General features: G+C 35.5%; 1 protein-coding gene across 1 annotated transcript in view; it reads left to right on the top strand.

Annotated features, from left to right (window-relative positions):
* GPC6 (glypican 6) overlaps positions 1–27,533 on the top strand; it is a 1,073,567-nt gene that overhangs the window by 719,447 nt on the left and 326,587 nt on the right. The window contains exon 4 of the mRNA XM_045566886.1: positions 11,477–11,642. Within this exon, the coding sequence (XP_045422842.1) occupies positions 11,477–11,642 (166 nt within the window). The remainder of the gene's footprint in view (positions 1–11,476; positions 11,643–27,533) is intronic.

The raw sequence follows: 27,533 nt of genomic DNA, 5'->3' as shown, positions 1-27,533 counted from the left end.
CCCCTGACAACCACTAACCTACTTTCTGTCTCTATGGATTTGTCTATTCTGGACATTTTGTGTAAATGCAATCATACAATATGCTGTCTTCTATGACTGGCTTCTTTGACGTATTTTCAAAGTCCATCCATGATGAAGGATGTGTCAGAATCTCATTCCTTTTAACTGGTGAATAATATTTTTTGTATGGTTATGCTACATTTTGTGCATCCATTCATCAGGTGAGGGATATTGTTTCCAGTTTTTGGCTATTGTGAGTGATGCTGATATAAATATTTCTGTAAAAGTTTTTGTGCTGTGTATATTTTCATTTCTCTTGGTATATAACTAAAAGTAGAATTGCTAGGTCATACCCATTGCATGGTAGTTCTATGGGTAACATTTTGAGGAACTGCCTGTTTCCCACAGTGATTGCACCATTGTACATTTCCATTAGCTATATATAAGGGCTCAAATTTTTTTTGCATCCACACCAACACTTGTTATGATCTGTCATTTTTATTATAGCCATCCTAGTGGTGTGAAGTAGTATCACATTTTGATTTGCATTTCCCTAATGACTTATGTTGTTAAGCATCTTTTCATGAGTTTGTTAGCTATTTGTATATCTTCTTTGGAAAAAATGTCTATTCAAGTCCTTTGTTCTTTAAGAGACTTGTTTGTCTTTTTGTTGTTGAGTTGTATATATTCTGGATACTAGACCTTTGTCAGATACATGATTTACAAATATTTTCTCCCATCTGTTGTTGTCTTTTTTACTTTCTTAATAATGTCCTTTGATACACAAATGTTTTTCATTTTTATGAAGTCCTATTTACCTATTTTTTTCTCTTAGTGTCATATCTAAGACTCTATTTCCTAATCCAAGCATATGAAGATTTATGATATATGTTTCTTCCAAGATTTTAATAATTGTTTTTCTTATATTCAGGTCATAGATCCATTTAGAGTTAATTTTTGTACATCATGTGAAGTAGGGTCCAACTTCATTCTTTTGCATGTGGATATCCAGTGGTCCCAACACGATTTGTTGAGGAGACTGTTCTTTCCCTATGGAATGGTCTTTGTACTTTGTTGAAAATCAATTGGCCATAAATATGTGAGTTCATTTCTGATCTCTCAGTTCTATTTCACTGATCTGTAAGTCTATCCTTTTGCCAATACCACTCTGTTGTTGTTATTGTACAAAAATATATAACATGAAACCTCCCTTCTTAAAACTTTTATGGTACAGTATTGTTAACTATATGCACATTGTTGTACAGCATATCTCTAGAACATTTTCATCTTGCATGGCTAACTCTATATCCATTGAACAGCAACTGTCTGTTTTCTTCACCCCCTAGCCCCCCGCAGCCATCATTCTACTCTCTGCTTCCATGAGTTTGTCTGCTTTACATACCTCCTATAAGTGGAATTATGCAGTACTTGTCCTTCTGTGACTGGCTTATTTCACTCAGCATAATGTCCTCAAGGTTCATCCATGTTGTAGCATATGATAGGATTTCCTTCTTTTTAAAGGCTGAATAATATTCCATTTATATGTATACCATATTTTTTCATTCATTCATTCATTGTTGGACATTTAGGTTATTTCCACCTCTTAGCTATTAAATAGTGCTGTAATTAACATGGGAGTGCAAATATCTCAATGAGAGCTTGTTTTCAATTCTTTTGGCTAAATACCCAGAAATGGCATTGCTAGATAGTGCTACACTGTTTTGATTATTGTAACCTTGTAATAAGTTTTAAAATCAGAAAATGTGAGTCCACCAACTTAGCAGTTCTATTTTAAGATTGTTTTGGCTATTTGGGCACCTTGCAATTCCACATGAACTTGAGGATTAGCTTTTCCATTTCTGCAAGAAAAGTTATTGGAAATTTGATAGGATGTGCAATGAATCTGTAAATTGCTTTGAGTAGTATTGCTCTCTTAACAATATTGAATCTTCTAATCTATAAACATGTGATGTCTTTTCATTTATTTAGGCCTTTTATAATTTCTTTCAGCATGTTTTATAGTTTTCAGTATAAAATTCTATCACTTCCTTAGTTAAATTGTTCCTAGGCATTTTATTCTTTTGGATGCTAATGAAATGGTTTTCTGATTTCCTTTTTAGATTGTTCATTGCTGGTGTACAGAAACATAACATTTGTGAGTGCTGATCTTGTACCCTGCAACTTTGCTGAATTCATTTATTAGCTCTGGGAGATTTTTTTGTGGATTCTTTGGGAACATCCTATATATAGGATCATGTCATTTGCAAATAGAGATAGTTTTAATTCTTCCTTTCAAATTTGGATATCTTTTATTTCTTTATATTGCCCAATGACTCTGGCTAGAATTTTCAATACAACATTGAATAGCAGTGGTAAAAGCGAGCTTCTTTGTCTTGTCCTGATCTTAGAGAAAAATCTTTCAGTCTTTTACCATTGAGTATAATGTTAGCTGTGGGTTTTCATAAATGCCCTTTATCATGTTTAGGAAATTCCCTTCTATTCCTAGTTTTCTGTAGGTTTTTATCACAAAGTGTATTGGATTTGGTCAAATGTCTTTTCTTTGTGTTTTTTTCTTTGTCCTATTAATAGGGTGTATTATTGTATTGTATTATTATGTTGATTATATATTTATTATATTGATTATATATAGTATTGATTATATTATATAATATCAATTGACTTTCTTATGTTGAACCACTCTTGCTTTCCTGAGATAAATCCCAGTTGGTTATGATGTAGCATAATCCTTTTAATATGCTGTTGGATTCACTTTGCTAATAAAACACTAGGATTTTTTCATCAACATTTATAAAGAGTATTGTTCTATAGTTTTCTTTCTTTATTATGTCTTTGTCTGGCTTTGATATCAGGTAATGCTTGACTCTGAGAATGACTTAGGAAGTGTTCCCTCATCTTCTATCTTTTGGAAGAGTTTAAGAAGAATTTTTCTTAATTCTTATTTAATGTTTTGTAGAATTTACAGTGAAGACACCTAGTTCAGGGCTCTTCTTTGTTAGGAGGCTTTTATTACCAACTCAATCTCTTTTCTTGTTATAGGTCTATTCATATTTCTTATTCCTTCATGATTCCATCTTGGTAGATTGTACATTTCTAGGAATTTGTCCATTTTATTAGGTTATTTAATCTGTTGGTGTATGTCTTCTATTACCACAGACTGAATGGTTTAAAGCAACAGAATTTAATTATCTCATAGTTCGGGAGCCCAGAAGTCAGAAATCAGGGTGTCAAGTGTTTCCTCCCGGAGGACTGAGGGGAGACTGTCCCTTGGCTCTCTCCCAGCTTCTGGTGGGCAGTTGCCAGTAATCCTTGATATTTCATGCTTGTGGATTCATCACTTCAGTCTCTGCCTCTGTTTTCACAACACCACCTTCTTTGTGTCTCTGTGTGTCCTTTTCTGTCTCTTATAAGGACACTCTCATTGGATTTAGGGCCTGTCCTAATTAAGCATGATATTATCTCAATCCTTACTTTATTTACATCCACAAAGATCCTATTTCCAAATAAGGTCACATTTGGAGGTTCTGGGTGGATATGCATTTGGAGCAGGGATGCTATTCAACCCACCATAGCAAACAATTGTCCATAACATTTTTACATAATTATTTTTATCTCTTTAAGATTGGTATTAATGTCCCCACTTTTATTTCTGATTTTAGTTATTTTTTTCTACTCTCTTTTTTTGATAGTCTAGCTAAAAATTTGTCAATTTTGTTGATCTTTTCAAAGAACCAACTGTTGGTTTCATTGACTTTCTCTGTTTCTCTATTTGCTGTTTTGCTTATCTCCACTGTAATCTTTATTATTTCCTTCCTTCCACTAGCTTGGGGTTTAGTTTTCCCTTCTTTATCTACTTCCTTAAGGTATAAAGTTAGGTTATTGATTTGAGGTCTTTCTTCTCTTTTACTGTAGGCATTTATGGCTATAAGTTTTGGCATGTTGTGTTTTCATTATCATTCATCTAAGTATTTTCTAATTTCCCTAGTGATTTCTTCTTTAACCCGTTGGTTATAGAAAAGTATGTGGTTTAATTCCCACATATTTGTGAATTTTTCAGTTTTACTTCTATTATCGATTTGTAGCTTCGTTTCATTGTAGTCAGAGAAGATACTTTGTGTGATTGCAATCTTTTTAAATTTCTTAAAACTTGCAATTTAGCAATGCTTTATTTATTTCTTTATTTATTTTTACTGAGATTTAGCAGTCTCTTTCTTGATTAAGCACTCTTCTGGTTACTATAAGTTTTTATGAGATTCCAGTGTTCTGAAAAGGTGATTGTGTCATTTTTGGCTAGTTTTTCTGGTTTCTTCAATTCTTGACACTCTATACTCTGCCACTTGGGGGATATCACTCATCTTCCATGCTTATCATACAGACTTCTGTTACCTAGCTTCCTTGTGGAGCACTCCCTGCCAACTCCTACTTCTCAATTCTGAACTAACCGCCCCTTCATAGGTTCCCTTTACATTGCATTTCCCCAAAATAATTTTTTTTCCCTGAAATGACCAGAAATGAACATATTTTGAGCATCCCAGCAGTGGTACAAGGTCTCTTTTTTCATCCCAGTAAGTGCTAGATGAATCAAAGTTGCACAGATGAATAAAGAAGAAACAAATTTAAATCCCCATGCACTTACTATAAAGCCTATTTGCAGGTTTTACTATTTACTACTTATTATTCAATTATTAAAGAGTTATAATTACTTAACATGAAAGCTGCTTTAAAAGTAATTTAATCATTCTGTAGGATCTGGTGATCTATTAAGAGCATGAAATACCTCAGCATTTAATGTGATAATACACTAGAAAGTGTGGATAATAGCATCAACTCTTGCTCAAAAACATATTTAGAATTTATTCTAGATGAATAATTCACTTACATTAATTTGTTTGTCCTTTGTGGCACAAGATAAATATGTTCATTTGATTATTTTGGTTATGTGACTACCATAGAAACAAGCACTTACTAGGTATATATTCATTGTTTGTATATATAGATTCATAACTTTCACATTTTCTTGCTTATTTAATATTTTAAGCAACAGTCTTATGTTACATTGGCTACTATCAGGAATTGCTAATGTGAGCACCAATGCATGAATGTTGGTCCAGGTAAAGAAATCTTAAGCTTATTAGAGACCTGAAATGAATTCCTACTATATGGCTAAGGATATGCTATGCCTCAAATCCCATTTATAAAAATAAGAATTATTTGCAATAATATTTTGATGTACATGACTAGCCAGGTAGATAAATCTTTGTCCTATTTCCCAGTACAGCTTTATTAAAGCTTCTTTTCATATTCTTTTTATGTTTCAGTGTATCACACTTTAGCCTTAAAAAAAACAAACAAACATAAAAAACATCAACAAAACCATGAGGTTCCAAACTAAGAACTTTGGTTATAAATTTTAGTATTTCCTCAAAACTAGTAAACTATAATATCAACTACAAAATGGTAATTTATATCATTCATTATACACAAAGAGAATTAGAAGAAGTTAAAAGAGAGACTGAATCCAAGATGTGAGGAGTTCATATTGAAATGTTAGTTGACTCACAAACCTGTATCTATCTTTATAAGAATGGGATAATGGAATAGGAACCATTGACTATTTTCTTTTTTCCTCTAATATTGTAAATTCTTGACAAAGGATTATCATTTTTAAAATAAATTTTATTGTGTATATTTAAGGTATACAACATGATGTTATAAACTGCATATATATATATATATAAACATTTACTATAGTGGAACATATTAACATATCCCTCATCTTACATTGTTACTCATGTATACACCCTGTGGTAAGAGCAGCCATAATTTTCTCATTTAGAAAAACTCCTGGATACAATACACTATTATTAACTATAGTCCTCATGTTGTACATCGGCTCTTTCAATTTGTTTATCCTATATATACTTTGTATCCTTTGACCCACGTCTCCCCCTTTCCTGCTCCCCACCCAGACCCTGGCAGCCACTATGTTATTCACTGTCTCCATATATTTGACCCCTTTTGTTTCAGGTGCTGCATATAAGTGAGATCATGCAATGATTTTCTATTTGTGTCTGGCTGATTTCACTTAGCATAATGTCCTCCAGCTCCATCCATGTTGTAGCAAATGGTGGGATCTCCGTCCTTTTAAAGACTGAATAATATTCCATTTATACATATATCTATACATATACATATCAGTTTCTTTACCCATTTGTCCACTGGTGGACACCTACATTGTCCCATATCTTGGCTACAATGGTTTTGGGAGTACAGATATCTTTACCATGTGGTGATTTCACTTCCTTTGAGTAGACACTCAGAAGGGAGATTGTTGGATCATATGGTAGTTTTATTTTTAATTTCTTTAGGACCCCAAATTCTATTTCCCATAATGGCTGCATCAATCTATGTTCCCACCAATAGTGTACAGGGTTCCCTTTTCTCCACACAAACACTTGTTATCTTTTGCTTTATTGATAATACTTATGCTAGCAGGTATGAGGTAGTATCTCACAGTGGGTTTGATTTGCATTTTCCTAATAAGCAGTGATTTTGAGGACCTTTTCATGTACCTGTTGGCCATTTTTATGTCATCTTTGGAGAAATGTCTATTCAAGTCCTTGGCAAAAGATAATTAATGGTGATGAACAACATGTAAAAGTTAAGTAAGAGCTCAAATAAATACAAAAAAGAATTTTATTATCATCAACTTACTCTTTTATCTAAATTTATTTTCCAGCCTACTTTGAATATCTAGAAAGCTACAGCTACATTTTTCAAAAATAAAAATCTACATCACCAGCTAAAAAGATAATCTCAGCATTTTATTTCTAAAGAGGGATTGTATTTGTTGTTGCTAAAACCACAATTTTCTTCAGTAAGAATTCTTTTTCTAAAAATATACAAAATTTACAAATTTGTGATACTATATGTTTGGGATATTAATCTATTTTAAATTTTCAATGTCTTTTTATTTGTTTTTGCTAAATATACAGGCTTACCTAATATTTCAGAGGTCAGTTTTTCTTTTTTTAATGTTGTGTATTTCCCAGAGACCGGCTGGGGAATGATTTGGGATCATTAGAAAGCATTTAGGCTAGAATACTGATATGGATATTATCTAAAGGAAACTCATGATAAAATTTAAAGTAAACAGTATACCTATTGGAATGGCTAAAATAAGTAAAGATAATACCAAACCCTGTAAGGATGTGGAGAAAACTGAAGATCTCACACATTGTTGGTAGAAATGTAAAATGCTACAGATATGCTGGAAAATGGTTTGGCAATTTTTTACAAAACTCAACATACTCTTACCATATGATCCAGAAATTGTACTCTTGGGCATTTATCCCAGAGAAATGAAAACTTATATTCACACAAAAATGCAGCTTTACTCCTAACTAAAAAGTATTGGAAACAACCAAAATGTCCTTTAATAGGTAAGTAGTTAAATAAATTCTGGTACAGCCAAAGAATGGAATACTACTCAGCAATAAAAAAGGACAAGCTATTAACACATGCAACAACTTGGATGGACCTCAAGGGCATTATGCTCAGTATAAAAATGTCAAGCTCAAAAGGTTACATCCTGTACAATTCAATTTATGTAACATTCTTGAAATGACAAAATTATAGAGATGGAAAATAGATTAGTGGTTGCCAGGTGACAGAGACAGGAGATGGGATGGAGTTAGCATGAGGGAGTTCTTTTGTGGTGATAGAACAGTTCTGTATGTTGATGGTAATGGTGATTATGCAAATCTATACATGATATAAAATTTCACAGAACTGTGTACCTACACACAAGAATGCAGCTTTAAAAACCATAACATCTGAATACAGTCTATAGACTAGTTAACAGCAATGTACTAATGTCAGTTTCCTCATCTTGATATTATACCACAGCTATATAAGATGTCACCACTATGGGAAGAGTACATCCAACTTTATTATTTTTAAAATTTGTTGTGAGTCTATGTTACTTTGAAAATAAAAAGATCTTTAAAAAGTAGCTATAGCACAATTATAAAACTATTAAAAATAGAAATATCTCTTCGCACAATTGGTGTTTAAAACAATCTTCGGAGGCTTACTTTTAAAAGGTTTCGGTTTGAGGTGATTTTTTTTTAGTTTAATTCAAGTATGCAGTTGTGTAAGCTCAAAAAATGTGGTTTGTGGGCATGAAAGCTTCAACACTGATCTCCTATGCTCCATTTTATTCTTCTTCAAGTGCCCTTTATTTGACCAGGAAGGATGTCATTTCCAAAAGTACTTGGAGACCCACATTTAACTTGAACAACATTGTTCTTTTAGATTATTAAGGCTGTTCAATTTTCTCTGTTGGTTGCTAGTCTGAGTTGGAGACTCTTCTCAAATGTCAGACTGAGAAAATTGTACTGGGTCCAGCACAATGAAAAAAAGCAAAGCTTTGGAATTAATGCGATCAATAACCTTTGAAAACAAAGTTAAAAAGCAACAATTGAATGCTAAGATGTATAAAACCATCTTGTTCCTTTTTTTTTTTTTTGAATTATCAATGTAGCCAAGAAATTGAGAAACACAATAGAGAGTTTGATTCAAGAAGCACTTAACAAATACCTAAATCATCATGAGAATACCTGATATGATGTGCATATTGTGCAGAGTGGTAAAGATTATAATGATGAAAGAGACAGTCCGTGATGTCTAAGAGATCTCAAACTTGCATGGCTAACATTGGCAAATGCTCCAGATTTTACACTGGGGCACTGAATGAGAAGAAGTAAAGCATCGTATAATACCAATGGTGAGAAAACCAAAAATCCAACAGAATCTTCATAAATTCTTTGCCTAGGCCAATGTCTGTAAGAGTCTTTCCTACATTTTCTTCTAGAATTCTAATAGTTACACACCTAAGGTTTAAGTCTGTTATCCACTGTGATTTGATTTTTGTGAGAGGTGAAAGCTGTGGGTCCTGTTTTAGTCTTCTATCTGTGGCTATCCAGTTTTCCCAGCACCATTTATTAAATAAGGAATCTTTTCCCCAGAGTATGTTTTTGTCTGCTTTGTCAAAGATTAGATGGCTATATGAGGATGGTTTTATATTTGGATTTTCTGTTCTGTTCCACTGGTCTGTGTCCCTGCACTTGTGCCAATACCAAGCAGTTTTAATAATCACAGCTTTGTAGTATAGTTTGAAGTCTGGGAAATTAATACCTCCCATTTTGTTTTTGTTGCTTAAAATTGCTTTTGCTAAACGGGGTCTTCTCTGGTTCCATACAAAGTGTAAAATCATTCTTTCTATATCTGTGAAAAATGATGTTGGTAATTTAATAAGGATTGCATTGAATCTGTAGATAACTTTGGGCAGTATAGACATTTTAACAATGTTGAAAATAGCTTAGTCAGCTTGAGCGAAAATAGGGTAGGTCTCTGGAGAAAAGAATCAGGATCAGGAGAGAAATTGCAAGTCTATGGAAAATAAAATCCTGAGGCAAAGGCTTGTAAGTTTGCAAATGTACCAAATAAGGAAAATGTATAAGAATTTGTAATTTCACATCAATAATACAAAATTATTTCCTGTGAATGGTTTGGAATATATGTGGATATAAGAAAATGTTAAACAGTGCTGCTCAATTATAGATAAAATTTGGCATTGTCAACAAAAAAGCCTATCTGGAGAAGATGACATGATGGCACTAATAAGTCCAAAAAGAAAAGTCACCAGACTCCTCACTTTTGTATCCATTATTTGTTTTTGTTGTTGGAAAATGAGTTTTAGAATTAATAGATACTAAGCAAACCATTCTCTAAATACCTTTATGAAGAAAAGCCAATTGTTTGACTTTATGGTACTTAATGCACTAACTTTGTATTATTGATCATGCTGACTCTGTTTTATTCAAGCCACTATTAAATCACTAGGAAAAGTAAAAATAAAAAAGAATACTTTGGAAAAAAAATAAAAGGCTATTACTTTGACATAAAAAATAAGGTGGATTAATGCATGGATAGAAGGATGGATAGATGTGTGGAAAACAAATGTAGAAACACATAAAGTGTACAATCTAGGAGTGGGAATATGACTATTTAAAAGTCTTTCAAGTTTTCTGGATGTTGGAAAATTTTTATAAAATTTTAGAAAGCAAATGCAAAAAACTCAAAAGGACTAGAAATTTCAGTGCTTAAGTTAAGAAATAGCTTCATTTCCTAAAATAATTTATTAGCAACTTTGTCAGTATACAGCATAAAATTAAGAAAATGTTACAGAAACAAAAGCTTTGCATTAAAAATCTCAAGTTTGATTTCTAGGTAAAGGATAGAGTCACAGATGAATAGCTATAGTAATTGAAAATATCCATTTATGTGGAAATACTTTTTTCTGCCATTTCATTGGTGTTATACTTTGCATCTGGATGTTCTTGTTAGGTAGATGGCACCTGTGGGCCCAGGTCCATCTGGTACGACCACAGCTCCCAAGAGGGCCAATGATAACAAGGCTTTTTCTCAGCTCTACACAATTACAGCAACATATGACTAAAACATCAAAATTATATGGAACTAACCAAATAAGTATGGCAATAATTTTTACATCTAGTCATGAAAAAGAGTTTTCTGCATTTTTTTCTAATCTTGGTCCACCCTGTTTTAAATATTCTTTCCTTTTTGAAGTCAAATTAGAATTTTCAATGAGCCTAAAAAAGTCCTTATTGGTTTAGAATTGATAAATTTAGGAGCGCTGCTTTTCCTATTCACAGCAAATAGCTCTTCCTAGTCAGTTGATTAGTAGCTCCACTGAATGACTGCAAGGATTTCTTCTCACATTCAACACCGGGCCCTCTTTTCCACAAATTTTCCAGAACTGCAAAGCTGCAGATGCCTAAAGATGGTATCTCAGTAATTTCATTGTTTCTAAGCAAGCCTGGATCTCAGAAATCCCAGACAAGTTGATGTTGACCCTTTAAAAAAAGTTACATACAAAGGAAGTATATTTGCCAACCTCCTTTAGAAACAGGGTTAAATAACCCGTTGGAAAATTTTCTAAAGGTGTCACATTAAACTTTAATAATACCTACATTTTTATGGGGCTTTTAACTTTGCAAGTTGCTTTCACATGCATTATCTCATTTCATGTTCTATTGCAATGAAACAGTGTCTAGGCTATAGGGCTGAATTACAATGACATAGATATCAAAATGTTGACAGGGGCATTTCAAAAAAAAATTGATCATTACTAGGCTGAGCAGAAACATTTAACAGCAATTGATTGGCTTCAAGATTGAATTACAAAGGGTTAAGAGTCTGACAGGCCTCTTAGCATTCTGCTTTGCTGCTTGAGGGTTATCAGAGCCATTTTGCCTCTTTTTTTTTTTTTTTTTTTTTTTTTACAGGAGAAAAAACGTCTTACTTCCTTTTTTCTTCTCCCATTCACCCTTCTTTTTTTCTGATTTTCTTTTTCTTTACAATAAATCTACAGGTCAGCCCAACGCCAGGGTGCATCCGCGCTCTCATGAAGATGCTGTACTGCCCATACTGCCGGGGCCTTCCCACTGTGAGACCCTGCAACAACTACTGCCTCAACGTCATGAAGGGCTGCCTGGCAAACCAGGCTGATCTCGACACGGAGTGGAATCTCTTTATAGGTAAGAAGCGTCTAAAAACGCACCAGAACAGAGGTGGCAGAACAGTGAGTGCTTATGAGTCGATGCTTTGTACACTCTAGGAGGATTATAAAAGCACAGCTTTTAGCAAATTATAAACATTATTTTGCATATGTTTCTTCTGTTTTATCCTGAAAAAGAAGATTTTCTTGTATATGGTATGGGACAGTCTTGTTAAAGATTGTATAATCCGGCTGTATTGAATCAGTTGATCTCTCTGATGAAGATAAAAGTCATCTTGTTGCATTTCAGTGAGCTTTTATGAGAAGGGACAAGTTGGAAAAGAATCTTGTAAAAGAAAAAAAAAAGGTCACAGTACTGTGGGTTTTTTATTTGTATTACCTTAACATACAAGTATTAGTAAATAACTCTTTCCTTAAACTTCTAGAATGAAAATAGCTCAATATTTTGGTTAAAATAGGTAAATTTTCTCTCTTATTCTGTGGAAAAGGAGGATTGAAGCACACAAGCATGAAACAGTCTTCAGTCTGCAGAAAAGCGAGGAAGGGAGCTAGGAAGATGGCAGGGAAGGTCTGCGAATCCTGGCTCTGCTCTTGGGTTGCAGAAATCATTCAGGGGGTTGCATCGCCCAGAGATATTTCTCAAATTGCTATCCAAGGATAAAAGGACAGATTTTACAGGCAGGCTTCTCTTAGGAAAATACACAGGCCTTGAAAGAGTAAATGTGTTTTCTCCCGCTCTGTCAAATGGCCTTCAAATAAAAGTACTTTCAATTGCATTTACCGCAATTACATAGTGACAAGCAGAGTGGTGAAAATAGCAGTGGCATTTGTCAGCCTCAGAGGGCCTCCATCATTTATGCAAACCTCTAAACCAGAACGCACAAGTAACGTGTTCTGACATCTAAGATTTGGGTAGGATAGGAAAAAGATGTAAGACACGTTCGAATTCAGAGAAACCTAAGCTCACTGCACAAAGATGTGCTCACCTTATAGATATTCAGCTTTGGCAATGAAACCCATTTGGCTAGTTGGCTACTTTGCTTAGAAAGGGCCAGAGGAAGTGGTTTTGGAGTTAAAGAAAAAAAGATTTTCCGGGCAGATTCAAATGGAAGTCATGTAACAAAATCTCAGAATCATTTCAGAAAGAACAAATTGAAAGGCTGTTCTCTCTCCCTGCAGTGGGAGGACAAAATCTGTTTGTATGATCTAGAGTTACTTTATTTGAAAAATGAAAAAATGAAGGAGCTTAAAAAAGTTAATCATTAAGGTACCCTTCTAACTCAAAAGCAACATGATTCTTTACTAACATTTTTGTTCTTTGCTAAGATTTTTGAAGGGGGTATGAATAAAAAAATAAGAATAAATTTGATCTTCTGAGACATAAGAGTTTGATTTTATGGCAAAGACAAAACACCCAAATAATGGTAATAAAAAGGTACTCTCATCAGGAAATCTAAAAAGATTTGCATATTTTAAAACCAGATTAAATCTCATAGCGTCACTTGGAATCATATAGATCATTCATACTTTTTCATTGAAACTGGCTTAATTTCTGGCAAAATTCAATTGCCTTTGGTCAGCCTGAAAGTTATTGATGAAAGTGGGTATGTGGATTTTGTTACTCAGAACAGTACGCAATTGAGAATGAAGAGTATAGGCTTTTTAACTTGTGAGAGCAACAGTGACTTCTTAATTAGCTTTTTGTCTTCAGTGCTTGTTGGTTGTTTTAATGGAAAACAAATCCTTATGCTTTCGATCAGTTGGGTTTCCTAGATACCAATTTGATGTGAAATTGAATGTCTGAAAAATCATTTGACTTAAAATCTAAAATTTGAACCTACCACGTGTTGGATGTACTTTACGAAAAGTGAGCCCTGTGGTTAGTCCTACATGAATGTATTTCATACCCTTTCTTCCCCTATCCCTTTATTTTATTAGTCCTAGAGATCTCTTGAGAAAATTTCTCCAGTTTTCTTTCTCTTGGTTCTGGTATGGCATTGAGAATTGACCACCAACATAGACATATGGAGCAAAATACGTTCTTGCTAATACTTGTCTGAGTGTGAAATGTTAGTTCTCAAATTTATTGCATGAATTAGTCAAATGTGCCAACTCCATTTTCCATACAGATACATCCAAGATGACAGTGTTACAGTGCTCATGAATGCAGTGGCAAAGATCAGTGAGCAAATCGGTAATCCAACAAAAATTATGTGTAATAGCCCTCTCTCTGGCTAGCACCTGCAGCCCATCACTCTTAGGCTCCTAGAATCTCTTCATCAAACCCTTCACTCCCATTGCTGTCACTTGTGCTTTCTCTGCCTGCTACATTAATGTCCCAGTGTATACATTTTATAGATTTTTTCTTTAATTATTATATGTCCATCTAAAATGTTAACAGTGATATGCTATCAGTAAAAACAAGAGTCAAATTGGTGACACATCCTCATGATCTTTACAATGCCACAAATTAATTGCAAGTGATTAATGACTATTTAGAATTCAGTCAGTGTCCGGATCACTTAAAAAGAAAGGCAGGTCATTTGTAACGTGAAATGTTTTAAGTGTTCAAGTAAAAACCCCAGTGATATTCCATCTACTTCTGAAGTTCTATGCTTTCGGGGTTTTTTTTAATCTTCAAAAAAAAAAAAATGAGGAGTCTATTCAGGATGCATTTTCATAGTTCTCCTCCAGGAAGTTTAACTCTGTTCTCTACATAGAGGAGGTGCTCAAAAGATTCTTATCAAGTAACGATTGTAAGAAAAAGGAAGAACTTCACTTTGTACTTTTTTGATAAGTTGCTGACAATGTTGAAGATGCTACTCAATCCATTTTAGAGTACTTGAAAAGCCTTGGTTCACCTCTGGCAGACCTGTTCACCTGCTTTCTGGTAGCATGTGGGGCTTTCCAGTACAAAGCGCAGCCTAGCTTCTACTTGCTACATCAAAATGAATGGGTGTGCCACCCAGCACCCCTGTGCTCGGGAGGACCAGAAGGAAGAGGACAGTGGTTTTCCTCCTGTTCTCACTGTCAGACACTATGTGGTACAATAGGAGAAAAACTTAATTGGAAGCACTGACAGTCTCTGCTTAGGCACTTACCCCAGGTGTTGCCGTATATTCACACACAACTTATCCCAGCCTGGCTTTTGAATGCTGCCTAAAATGCAAAATGGTTTTCTTGAAAAATGTTTATGTTAAATTAAAATTTCCTAGAGGGACAAACAGTTTGTGGGCAGAACTCATTTCAGTAATATGCTGTGGTTATTTTGGGTGTTTGGCATTGATGCCAACACTTCACAGAGAAGAATTGTTCTATTTGACAAGAGGCCGCGTTGCAGATTACACCTAGCTCGTGAACACAAAAGTCAAGGCTGGAATTACATTTATATAGCTATAATAAATCTTACATCTACTTTAAAATCGAGGATGTGTGGGACAACCTCCTCCAAACATCTGGTACCTCCTAAGATTTTATAGACTATGAGAACCAGAGAGACATTTTAAAAAGAGGTTGCTGGTGTAGGGAGGCAAAGGTTGGTGAGACAAAAGGCAGGGATTCTATTTTATTCTATACTACTTTTTATCACAAAAATGTTATAGAATGCTTCCAGCAGCAAGCATAAATGTGAGACCTTAATGTGCTTTTGTCCCAATTATGTAACCTAACTTTTTAGGCTATCCCAGTTAGTAAAGACCCTAATAATCTTAGCATATTAATCCGACTCACTATATTGAGAAAGCTAGACACATACATTTTTTTTTTGCCCTCAAGGAATTTAATGTAGTTAAATTAATTAAGTGTTAAGATAATAGGACAGGATGCTATGTGTTTACTCAGCAGGGGAGCTTAACCTAGTCTAGGGGGTCAGAGAAGCCCTACTCTGGTAAGTATAGAATAAAATAGTAAATAAGATTGTACTGAATTAGCATTGTCACATATAATTGATGTTGCACAGCTATGGCATATATAATTGTTATGACATAGCTCCCAGATATTTTCAAATTCCTATAACAATTTCAATTCTGGTCAGGTGGGGAACCTGCAGCCTCAAGGCTACATGTGGCCCTTCAGATCCCCAAGTGTAGCCCCTTGACTGAATCCAAACTTCACAGAACAAATCCTTTTATTAAAAGGCTTTGTTCTGTAAACTTTGGATTCAGTCAAAAGGTCACACTCAATGATCCAGAAGGACACATGTGGCCCTTAGGTCACAGGTACCCCACCCCAAACCCATCTGTTTTATTTTTGACATTTTTTAGGATCAAGTCTCACCACCCCCACCACCACTGCCACTGACTTGAACTGATGAGATTTGGAGAATTTATGTGATTTTTCATAAGGAAAAGTTGAGTTCTAAGCCTATAGATACCCTCCAATGTGTGGGACAAAAGCCAGCAGAGGCTGGGCGCGGTGGCTGACACCTGTAATCCTAGCACTCTGGGAGGAGGATTACTTGAGCTTGGAGTTTAAGACCAACCTGAGCAACAGTGAGACCTCATCTCTACTAAAAACAGAAAAATTGGCCAGCTGTCATCACGCACGCCTATAGTTCCAGCTTCTTGGGAGGCTGAGGCAGGAGGATCACTTGAGCTCAGGTGTTTGAGGTTGCAGTGGGCTATGATGACACCACTACACTGTAGCCAGGGCGACAGAGTGAGACTTTCTCCATAAAAAAAAAAAAAAAAAAAAAAAAAAAAAAGCCAGCAGGGCAGCTTATATTTTTAACTTAGGCCTTGGATACTCGTAGACCTGACAAACCAATGATATCAAACTTCCTGGGCTTTCTTCTTCCTTTCAAACCGACCAGTTATTAAGTTTCCAGACAGCCCAAAGACAGAAAACTGGCATGAGAGTATCAAGCATGAAATCCAAGAAGGCACTACATCTGTGTCAGGCCCACAAGACCGTATAATGGGTGCTATTCATTCTTTCATTTATTCATTAATCCAACATGTGTTTCCCGAGTGCCTACTTTGGACTGGTTTGAGCATAGGATAGAACAGTGGACAGGTAAGGCCCTGGCTTGCTGAGAACAGTATTCAATATACGTTCTTGGAATGGAATAGATGGAAACAGCTAGACAGAGAAATGGAAGGGAATGTAGTACGAGGCTGCTCTATTTAACTTTGTAAGTCTATTCTTTTAATGGAAGTATGACTAATTCAGTAATTTAAAAATCACATACCCCTGTTGTTAATGGACTCCATGAGTGCAGGGATGGCAGAAACAAATCAGATAATGAGCCTGATTCTTTCATTGTGACAGCTGCTATCAAGTTGTAAATGAGAGCCAGCCGCAAGGAAGCTGTCTTAGGTCAGTCGAATGACTGGTGTCATGTAATAAATGGCTACTTTGGTGCACAAATGACTTTCTGAGAACCTACAAGAGTTGTTAATCCTGAAGGTAATTCATGTATTCACAACCTTGCGTTTGGGGAAAATGTTGCTGGATATGCCTTATTTGAATTAGATAATACATATTTATTGTTTCTAGTAAGTAAACTCAAATTTTCTTTTATAAAATGGGCAGAACTGTGTGATGTTACATTTCAAAAAGATATAAATACATGGAACTATTCCAAGCATTTGTATAAGATAGTATTCTTTCAAAGACTTTCTCAAGCATGAAATTTCTGTAATATAAATCTGATAAGAAATTTTTCAGTGCCAAAGAATTCCATATTTAATTATGATAGGACTCTGGCTGATAGATCCTGAAATACCAAGTTGTAAAAACTTCTAGACCCTAAACGTAGAAAATTATTTCCTTTAGACCAAAGAAAATGAAAAACTCAAGAACTGTATTCAGCAGCTCAAGCTTTCAAGGCTTCTTCGTCTCTGCTTTATGCAATACAAGAGCCTATTCAATAATACAATCCAGAAACACAACTCTTAAATTGAGGAACAAAAGCCAAAGCAATGATTTTAAAATCTGTTTTGTTAGCTAGAGAACTTGCTTTTCCCCTGTGCATTTCTGAAAGCACCAAGAAAGATTTTTTAAAAAACGCTGTTTTCTATCCGTTGAAATCTAACACCACCCAATACTCTGCCTTCCTTTTATATTCATTGATTCAATATTTTTCATTTCTTGCGGGCATTTATCATATGTTGTGTTCTCCCTGTAATGCTGGCAGAGTGCCTAAGCAGTATTAACTACTCCCTGAAAAAAAAGAAAGAAAGAAACCAGTTGGCAGACACCCAACAGCTTGTCACTGGCTGCATTTGTTATCAATTACCTAAGTTTAGAAAATGGTTGACTCTGAACTCTGCATATGTGAAAGTATTTTTATGTTGTACAATAGGGTTAATGCCTTACGGGTGGCATAATGTATGGGGCTATTTAGCAAATATAGCGGCAGGCATTTCTTAACCTCTGAACACTTGTTAATGCTGGTCTTCAGGAAGCAACTGAAGGGATTCCTAGGACTGCAATTTCTATTCTGAACCAAGCAATTTTCCCATGGATCAAAGCAGGCAACATACATCAAACCTAAAATTGCTTGATGTAATAGTCAAGTAGTCATTGTAGAATGTGTGTGTGTGTCGTTCCTTTACCCGTAATCTCAACTTTTGTTCCTTGATCTATTTTTGGGTCCAACATACTCAACTTCTATACAATTTATAACTGCAGTTGTTCCAATTCCTATTTACTGATTACTACAAATATGATATTATAACCTAGATTTTCAAGATGGGATTCATGGTACAGTATAAGATGACACAAACCAATAGCATGAAATGAGGCATACCTATTTTGGCAATTATAACATTCACTAGAATGCAAGAGGTTTCATTCATAATAGGAAGTTCACTGAAATACTTTATCTTATGCCTTATCCAATTTCTCTCTCCAATTTCTATGAGAACCAACAATAGAGGAATTTAGTTTACCAAGAGAAAGCAGAGCACATCAAAATGATTCAAAGTGGCTAGAGAATTGCCTTTGTGTTTGGAATTTTGTATTTTGATTTTAACTTATTCTTCAATATCAGTGTTTTCTATAAATAGCTTAATTTGATATTTATATAAAAAGGTAATTGTTTTTAGTAATTGACATTTGATTGTAATAACATGTTATAGTTTTCACTGTCATGTGTTCAATTTCAAGCTCTTATTTAACACAAGATATCTGGCTTTTGGCATGCCAACAGGAAATATTCGATGATTCTTTAGAATGGAATTAAATAGATTCCAAAAGGCCCAGAAACGCAGGCAAAAATCAAACACTATAAACATTAGCCCAATGACAGTCTTAGCAATTCCAGTTTCAGGAGATGAAAAGAACATATGTTAGAAGAAATTGTTGGCAGGGCACAGTGGCTCACGCCTGTAATCCTAGCACTCTGGGAGGCCAAGGTGGGTGGATCACTCAAGGTCAGGAGTTCGAGACCAGCCTGAGCAAGAGCGAGATCCCGTCTTTACTAAAAATAGAAAGAAATTATATGGACATCTAAAAATATATACAGAAAAAAATTAGCTGGGCACAGTGGTGCATGCCTGTAGTCCCAGCTACTCGGGAGGCTGAGGCAGTAGGATCACTTGAGCCCAGGAGTCTGAGGTTGCTGTGAGCTAGGCTGACGCCACGGCACTCTAGTCTGAGCAACAGAGTGAGGCTCTGTCTCAAATAAATAAATAAATAAATAAATATATATATATATATAAATATAAAATTTAAAAAAAAGAAATTGTGTTGTAGAAACTAGAAAATGAGAAATATAAACAGAGCTAAGTGGATTGTTGAAGAAAATATTAAACAACAGCTATCCTCAAATAGCAAACTTATAACAAGTCCCATGGCCACCATAACCATAGAGTCCTTCATGTGGTGACCAATTTAATAGATTAAAGAAAGGCAGGTTTACCTCCTGAGGCATTTAGATCACTCTTAGGGTCCTGATTAGCAGCTACAGTGAAAATCCTTATTTTAACCCAAATAGTAAATCCTTGTGTGAGGTAGAAACACTTTACTAAAATATGTAAATTATAGTAGTATTAAATGGTAGAACTTAGACTTCTTTTCCCACAAACATAATATTTACATTATATGTATATATTCCAGTTGCTCTAAAAATACCTTTAATTCATGATTATCTTCTTTTTTTTTTTTTTTTTGAGACAGAGTCTCACTCTGTTGCCCGGGCTAGAGTGAGTGCCGTGGCGTCAGCCTAGCTCACAGCAACCTCAGACTCCTGGGCTTAAGCGATCCTACTGCCTCAGCCTCCCGAGTAGCTGGGACTACAGGCATGCACCACCCTGCCCTGCTAATTTTTTCTATGTATATTTTTAGTTGGCCAGGTAATTTTTATTTCTATTTTTAGTAGAGACGGGGTCTCGCTCAAGCTGGTCTCAAACTCCTGACCTCGAGCAATCCACCCGCCTCGGCCTCCCAAAGGGCTAGGATTACAGGTGTGAGCCACCGCGCCCGGCCAAATTCATGATTATCTTAAGAGTAGAACTGCTAATCATGTCTTTACATTTGGGTCATTTTTGAAATGAGTTTTCATTTTCCTCAGGCTTGTTTCTTAAACAGTTATAAAAGATGCTTATTTAGAATTGTAATCTCTTCATCTTGTTGTCTTTGTGACTTGTTTATTATGAACAACCATACAAGGAACCAGGGGTGGAAACCAGGTTAGAAGACATGACCACAGTGAATTATTTTTGTGGTTGAAGGCATGTTTTCATTTGTTACTCTAAAGGGGTATGGATATAAATGTCCACGGAAATAATTTAAACTTCTCAGAACCTTCATGGTATATGAAAACTTTGAGCTTGTAACTCATTTAAAAATATTGTGTCTATAGATATTTGGTGAGATAGCCAGGAGAGAATTTAAATTAAAATAGAGCATGAAATATGCCTTGTCCTTCAAATAACAGCTTATATATAAACGCCACATGAAAAAGATATGTCCTCAATTTTTTTCTTTGCATGAATTTAAATAATTTGGTACACTAAGAATTTCCATTATTATAACCTCTGAAGAAGTGAAAATTAGAAAGAGAAAATGAAAAGTAAGTAGTTGAATATATGGCATTACCCTATGCTGGGTATATATATATCTGTATGCATCACAATTTTATTCTTTAAGGGGCAGGGATCTTCTAGAAAGATAACACTAATAATTAAGTGCCAACTAAGTCTGTCAATATTCACCACTAAAATCTCAATGCTCAGGAAATTAACTAATTTAATGAGGGGCCTAAGAATTATATTTGGGTAGAATGGAAAAGTCAGTTGATGTGAGCATTTTGGAAGTAACAATGGCCACTTGTTTGATTGCCAGAGTTGTGGTTTTCAGACTGACTAAATCAGGCTGTGACCCCTCTTCTACCTGAGCCCTGCATCTGTCTCTCCAGTAGTTTCACACAAGCTTGAAGAGGTCAGTTCTTTTAGAAGAAGCAGAAACTTCTCTAAGAGAGTTCATTGACTTCAGGAGGGAAAGTGTTGTCAGAATCTGTCACAATCTCCTGGCAAAGGCTGTTTGGAGCCCTCCGTATTATCACAGGTGTATGTGTCTCCTGGTTCTCTCAGTTCAATGCCTTTGATTGTTATCAGATCAGTTCCCTGTCTCCAAAAAGAGTTTAGTGTTTCAAACCTTTCTGAGTTGAACATATAGAGATGTATTCCATAGTCCAAAACCTATGAATATGACCCAACCGGCTGAGAGAATTCAAATCATCAAAGTCCCTAGGAGAGTTACCCGGTAATAATTCTACAAATACCAACACACAGTGCACTTGGAGGATGTGGATCATGCACAGGAGCTGATTTATGAAAGGTGCCTCCACTAAGTGCAACGCATATGTCCCTTCATTAGCCGGTGTTGCAGTATTTTCAGTTGGATCCCTGTGGCTGAATTTAAAATATTTGTCAAGTTCCTGGTGACCCCATTTACTATGTGCCTAATACTACACTTTATTTAAGATCTAAATATGTTCTTGCAGAGTTTATCTCTGAGAGAAGGTTTAAATGTGTTTTTCTACTGAATTGCAACCACAGTATCCAAATTCTAAAACTATAAGAAACAGTTGTAAGAAACTTTATCCCTCCATTTCTGTGGTTCTAGATCTCATTAGGAGAACGTTATGCAAACAGCAATAACAGCCAATATTTGCTAGACACTGAGTTTATACCACAAAATATTGTCATGACTTTACACCTTTAAACCTTACAACAGCCTTATTAAGTAGTTAATATGATGACCTCCACTTTACAAATGGGAAAACTGAGACCAGAGAAGTGACCTATCCGACTTATATGAGTCGCAATGCCAGAATTTGGCTTCAGAGCCTGGATCTGCACTAATTAACTTCTACTAACTGTTTAGGAAGTAACTTAGTCTCTGGCTACAGGGGTTGATAGGATATATTGGCAGAAATTGAGAATTTAATATTGGTAGCTCTGACAGAATTTTCTATGATGATGAAAATGTTCTATGTCTGTGCAGTCCAGTATGCTTGCCACTAGCACTTGACATATCTGGTGAGACTGATCAAGTGAATTTTACTTAATTTTAATTAGTATACATTTAGTCACATGTGGCTGTTAAGCACTTAAAATGTAGCTAATATGTCTGAAGAACTAAATTTTTTCATTGTATTTATTTTTTATTTTTTTCCAGCTTTACTAAAGTATAATTGGCAAATAAAATTTGTGTGTACTGAAGGTGTACAACATAATGATTTGATATACATATTGTGAAGTGATTACCACAATCAAGCTATTTTTAACAAATTTAAATTTCAATCACTATATGGAGCTAGTGGCTACTCTATTGGACAATAAAGGCTTAGACAATTAAAACACCTACAATTTGCATAACATGGCTCAATAACTAAATATGTCCAATTCCCTTCAAAGAATATTTATTAGATATTTTTGTGCTTAGATCTAGACTAGACACATGCATAGTAGACAGATAAAAAATAAAAGCCATACAACCTGGTCCTGAGACCTGAAAAATTTTCCAAAGAGATGAGTTGTGTGTTTTCAAAGTAGCCGTTGGTTAAGAGCAGAAATCTGTGAGTCACTGCAAGAGTTTAAATCCTCACTCCAATATTTATAATCTGTGTGACTTGGGGAACTTTATTTAACCTTCATAAATCTCAGTTTTCTTGTCAGTGAACTGGACATAATAGTACCTACCTCTGAGCATTGTGAGGATTAAGCTAGATAATTCATATATATCCCCAAGGGATAAGGCATGTCCAGAGGTAGCACTGAGGGCAGAAGCAATGTGGGTCCCTGTTCAGGTGAATAACCTGTGAAGGTATGAACAGAAAGTAGAAATGTGAAGGTAGAACGTAAGAGAGTAGGCCAGTAGATACTAATAGTAAAACATCAGGACACCAGAAACATGCAAACTGAAGAGATAACAAGGGCAAACTGAAAACCAAAGGAAAATGGTCAGATGACAGTTAGTGAGAACTGAAGGGACAAGATTAGCAGAAGTGCACTTCATCGTGCAAGCTTCTTCTTACACCTGTTTGTGGATTTGCCTTAGTTCCTGAAAGGGAGGACCCATCCCAGCAGAGATGGCCTTGCCCCTGCTCAAGTGAATAAGCACTTGGTGACCCAGGATGGGAAAACAGTGGTAGGAAGGTAAGAATAAGCATGGTGTGCTTGGGGACTTGTGAGAAGACCAGCCAAGCTGTGATAGACTTATTTGCTGGTGTATAGTGGGAGGTAAGATTGGTTTGGAATCAGCATTGGACTGTGGAAGCTTTGACAGTCAGGCCAAATATATGACTGTCTTTTGCCTTGTAGGCAATAACAAGGCACAGGACTTTTTTAATGCAGGGACTGGCAGGATCTAAGTAGTAATCTGGCAGCTAGGTAAAGGATGGATTCAGATGTATGAGGCTTGTGGTAGTGAGACTAGATATGCCATCTAAGCATGGCACGAAAGGAGAAAGACAGCAATGATAGTAGAGTTGAAAGTAAAAATTTACAGGGCTTCATGTCTAAATACAGGTGACTAAATGTAGAGGGCAAAGAAAGAAATACATCAGATATGACTGAGATAAGCACCGAGAGAAAACCAGTGCTGTCAGCAAATAGGAAGCTAGTTTGGGGAATGGCAAATGTGGATTTTTTCAATCTGTGCAGGGTTTGTTGGACCTGAGAAACAGGGGAACCCAAAATGGAAATGTCTGATTGGATGTTGGACACAGTAGTGTTCTATGTTCCTGGAACAGGAACCAGGATGCCAAGAATTACGAGAGGGTTTTCACGGCCCAAATGGCTCTGTGGCCAACTTCCCTAACCAATTCTGATGGATTGTGCCCAGAATTCCCTCTCCTGGGCTCCACAAAGGTGCCTGCATATTCCTCCTCTGTGAAATTGTACTGTCTTTACCCCCAAATGTTAATCATTTAACAGCCTGCTCATCAGTATGTACTCTCAGAACAAGCCTATATCTGTACTCTCCAGCCTCTTTCCTTAGGCGCAGCTAGATGTGTACTGTGCAAATATGCAAGTGTTTAACATAGTGACTCAGCAGAGGCATGCCTCAGTTGCTCCCCAAAACATGTTTTCTCAAACTCAGGAACCCCTTGATGATCATATTTATCATATATATTGGCATTTTATAATTGAAATCAATCCAAGAGGAAATTTATTTTTTGTTGGTTTTGGCTCTTGGAATCCTCAGTGCCTGTAATCTAGGATTACTTTGTTCATTTCTGTCCATTTCCAAGTTCTGGATTTTTAGGTGAGGCACAGAATTTGTTAACTTAACAAAAAAACTTCCCCCAATGGCATTGTTTCCTTTCCTTCATTGACAAGAATGCCGTGGGTCAGAAAGCAGCTCCTTCCTTCACTGTGTGCGCCATGGCACAATTGTCACCATGAAATGCAACATGTTAAGGACCAGTGTAATTACTCAGTATTTCCTGAATGTGGAGTCCCCCACGAAACAACACAAATATACATGATGCAGCTTTTGCAATGTAACATTTGGAGGAGCAGTGAGATTTTTTTTTAATCTCATATTGCCAAGTTACTGATTTAAGAATGCCCTAGAGTATAAATTATTCTACAAACCTCTGTTGTGACGTTTGTCAAATGCCTTCTGCTTAGCCCATTAAAGGTGAAAACCATGAAATATTATTTGATTTGTAACCCAAGAAAATGCCCTAAAACCACTTGTCCCTCTTTGGAAAGCTGCCAGAACAAAGTGAGAGGAAAGGTCGAGCCCGAGAACAATAATTTGAGGTTGCAGCATGTGGCTCAGATCAAAGGCTGAGCCCATGGGCTGCATTCGGTCTTGCAGTTTCTTCATGAGGATTTACATTGATTTTTCTTAACCCACATGGGAGTCTTAGGTTTTGAGATCAAGATTTCAAATAGTTTAATAGTGGCTCCGCAACATTAAAAAAATCTGACAGTAAATTGGGTTGAATAGTTACTACGTTTCCTTGTGTTTCCTTTCAGTTTGATTTGAGAAGTTAGTTTTAGGATACATTTAATTTCCACGTGGAATTGGTAGATATTAAAATCCATTTCCCCTGAGTGCCTCAGGATTTTTTAAAAAATCGTTTTAATTCCACTGTGCCATACATGGATGCCTGTCCATTTTGGTCTGTGATCCCTGGGCATCAAACTGATTACGACATAACCTCTGAAAGTATGAACATCACAAACTTGTAGATCAACCTTTAAAATGTAAGACAAGGCAAGGGGAATTTAGAGTTACACTGGGGCATTTTTAAGATGCAGAAATTGATAGTTTGGAAATGCAAAATGACATTCTACAGATCGAGGATAAGATGAAAGTCAAATTCTTTAATCTGCAACTTCTTAATTCAGCAGAGGAGCAGCCACTTGAGAGCTGCATTGGCAGTTTAGGAAAGTGTCTGTGATCCTTCCTGATAAATCCATATCCATTTATACAGGGAAATCATAGTAATCTGCACTAATTGAGAGGGCAAGGACATAGACATCAATTTATTGCCTTCTAGAAGGCATTAGGGGACTTATTTTTAGATTTAGGCTTGACTTTTTATTGGCTACCTTCTCTCTCAGGTAATACCACATATGATCTTCCTATTCTTTCAGAAATAAGAATGAGTCTTAATTAGTAATCCATTTTTGCTTAGAGTGTGTCTCTATTTCATTTAGAAATCTTAACATTCTCCTGAACATACACAATCTTTTTTGATGATCACTTAAAAAGACACTTTTAGCCAAACCCTTATCTGAACGAATAAAATTCCAAATTAGAGGATTCTTACTTACCAGAGGTTGAATATATATATGCATTAAGCTTGACATATAGGCTTTATATTCCAGGCACTTTGGCAAAGAAATAGCTTTACAAATGGTTATTCTGCAATCTTGATCTGCTTAAAATCAAATTACTTTTTAACATTTATTTTGAAATAATTTTCAACTCACAAAACAGTTGCCAAAATAGAACAGAGTTCATGTGTACCTATCACTCACCTTTTCCAAATGTTAACAACTCACATACATAACCATAACATATTAATCAAAACTAGGAAATTAACATTGACACAATACTGTTAACTACATACTTCATTTTAACATCATTAGCTTATCCCCTAATGTCCTTTTTTTGTTTCAGGATCACATCCCAGGCACATGAATTGAGGTGTCATGTCTCCTTAGTCTTATCCAATCTGTGACAGTTTCTCAACTTTCCTTATCCTTTATGACCTTGACACTTTTGATGAGTATTAGTCAATTATTTTTTTATAATGTCTCTCAATTTGGATTTGTCTGATGTTCTGTAGTGTCTGCTGGGATTCTTCACTGTAAAGTTACTATTTTTCCCCATTATATACATTTTTTAGGGAAAATACCTGATGTCTACACTAATATCCTGTTCCTCCTCAATCTTTCATCTCTGCTGTTAGCATCCATAAAAGTACTTTTACCTATGGCAGCTATTACTGTAGGATTTGCATAATGGTGATTTTATATTTCCCTCTTTCCCTCTGTATGTATCAGTTGGAATCCTTCAAAAAAATGGATCTTTTTTTCTCACCCAACTACTTATCTAGTCAATCATTTATTTATATCAATATGGACTCATGGGTATTTCTTCTATTCTATGGGTATAATTCAATAGCATATTTATTTTGCTGCTCAAATTGTTGCATGTCTGTACATTAGGAGCTCCTTACATTGGATTCTATATCCTTTTGACATGGTCCCCATCTTTTTTGAAGCAAGTCCTTATTTTTGGCATTGCAAGATATTCCAGAATCTTTTTGTATTTTTCTTGCTTCAGTCCTGGAATCAACCTGTTCTCTAAGAAGCACTGGTTCCTTTTATTGGAAAATGATATTAGAAACCAAGGAACCAAGGTTTGAGCACTAAATGTACTCATTGCTGCTGGAGTGCTGCTATTAAATCCTCTAACTAGGAAGTATATGCATGTATACGATTCCACACATACAATTTATAGTTATTTATTTATCATGTATGTACTGGGTTCATACTGGTGCAAGTTCAACATCACGAGGTTCATTCTAGACTTTTCTCTTTCCTTATTCGTAATATCATTTTCCAACAGTGAGAAACCTGGCTCTTATGATCCGCAATGTATTAACATGTTTGTTCAAGCCCAGTGTATACATAAGTCAGAGCTACTAACTCATACTCTTTAAGAAAATATTTTCTGACTAGAACACAGTACTTGTGGATAGTTTGTTTTGCCTTTAGACTTGTAGTATCCAATCAAGACACAGTTTTAAAAGTGACTTAGATTAGCTATTTTCTTCTGCATCTTCTTTAATGTGGTTATATTCATTGGTAATAGAATTAGGTTTGTTACTGTTTGTGTTTCATTTTAGGTTCTTCTCCATCCTGGTTGATTTTAATTATTTCTTTATTTTAGAGTAGTGCGTGAAACATTACTATAGTTCTAAGTGTCAAAA

Source organism: Lemur catta, chromosome 13 (assembly GCF_020740605.2).
Source record: "Lemur catta isolate mLemCat1 chromosome 13, mLemCat1.pri, whole genome shotgun sequence".
NCBI classification, from domain to species: Eukaryota; Metazoa; Chordata; class Mammalia; order Primates; family Lemuridae; genus Lemur; species Lemur catta.
This window is presented reverse-complemented; position numbering and strand designations above follow the sequence as displayed.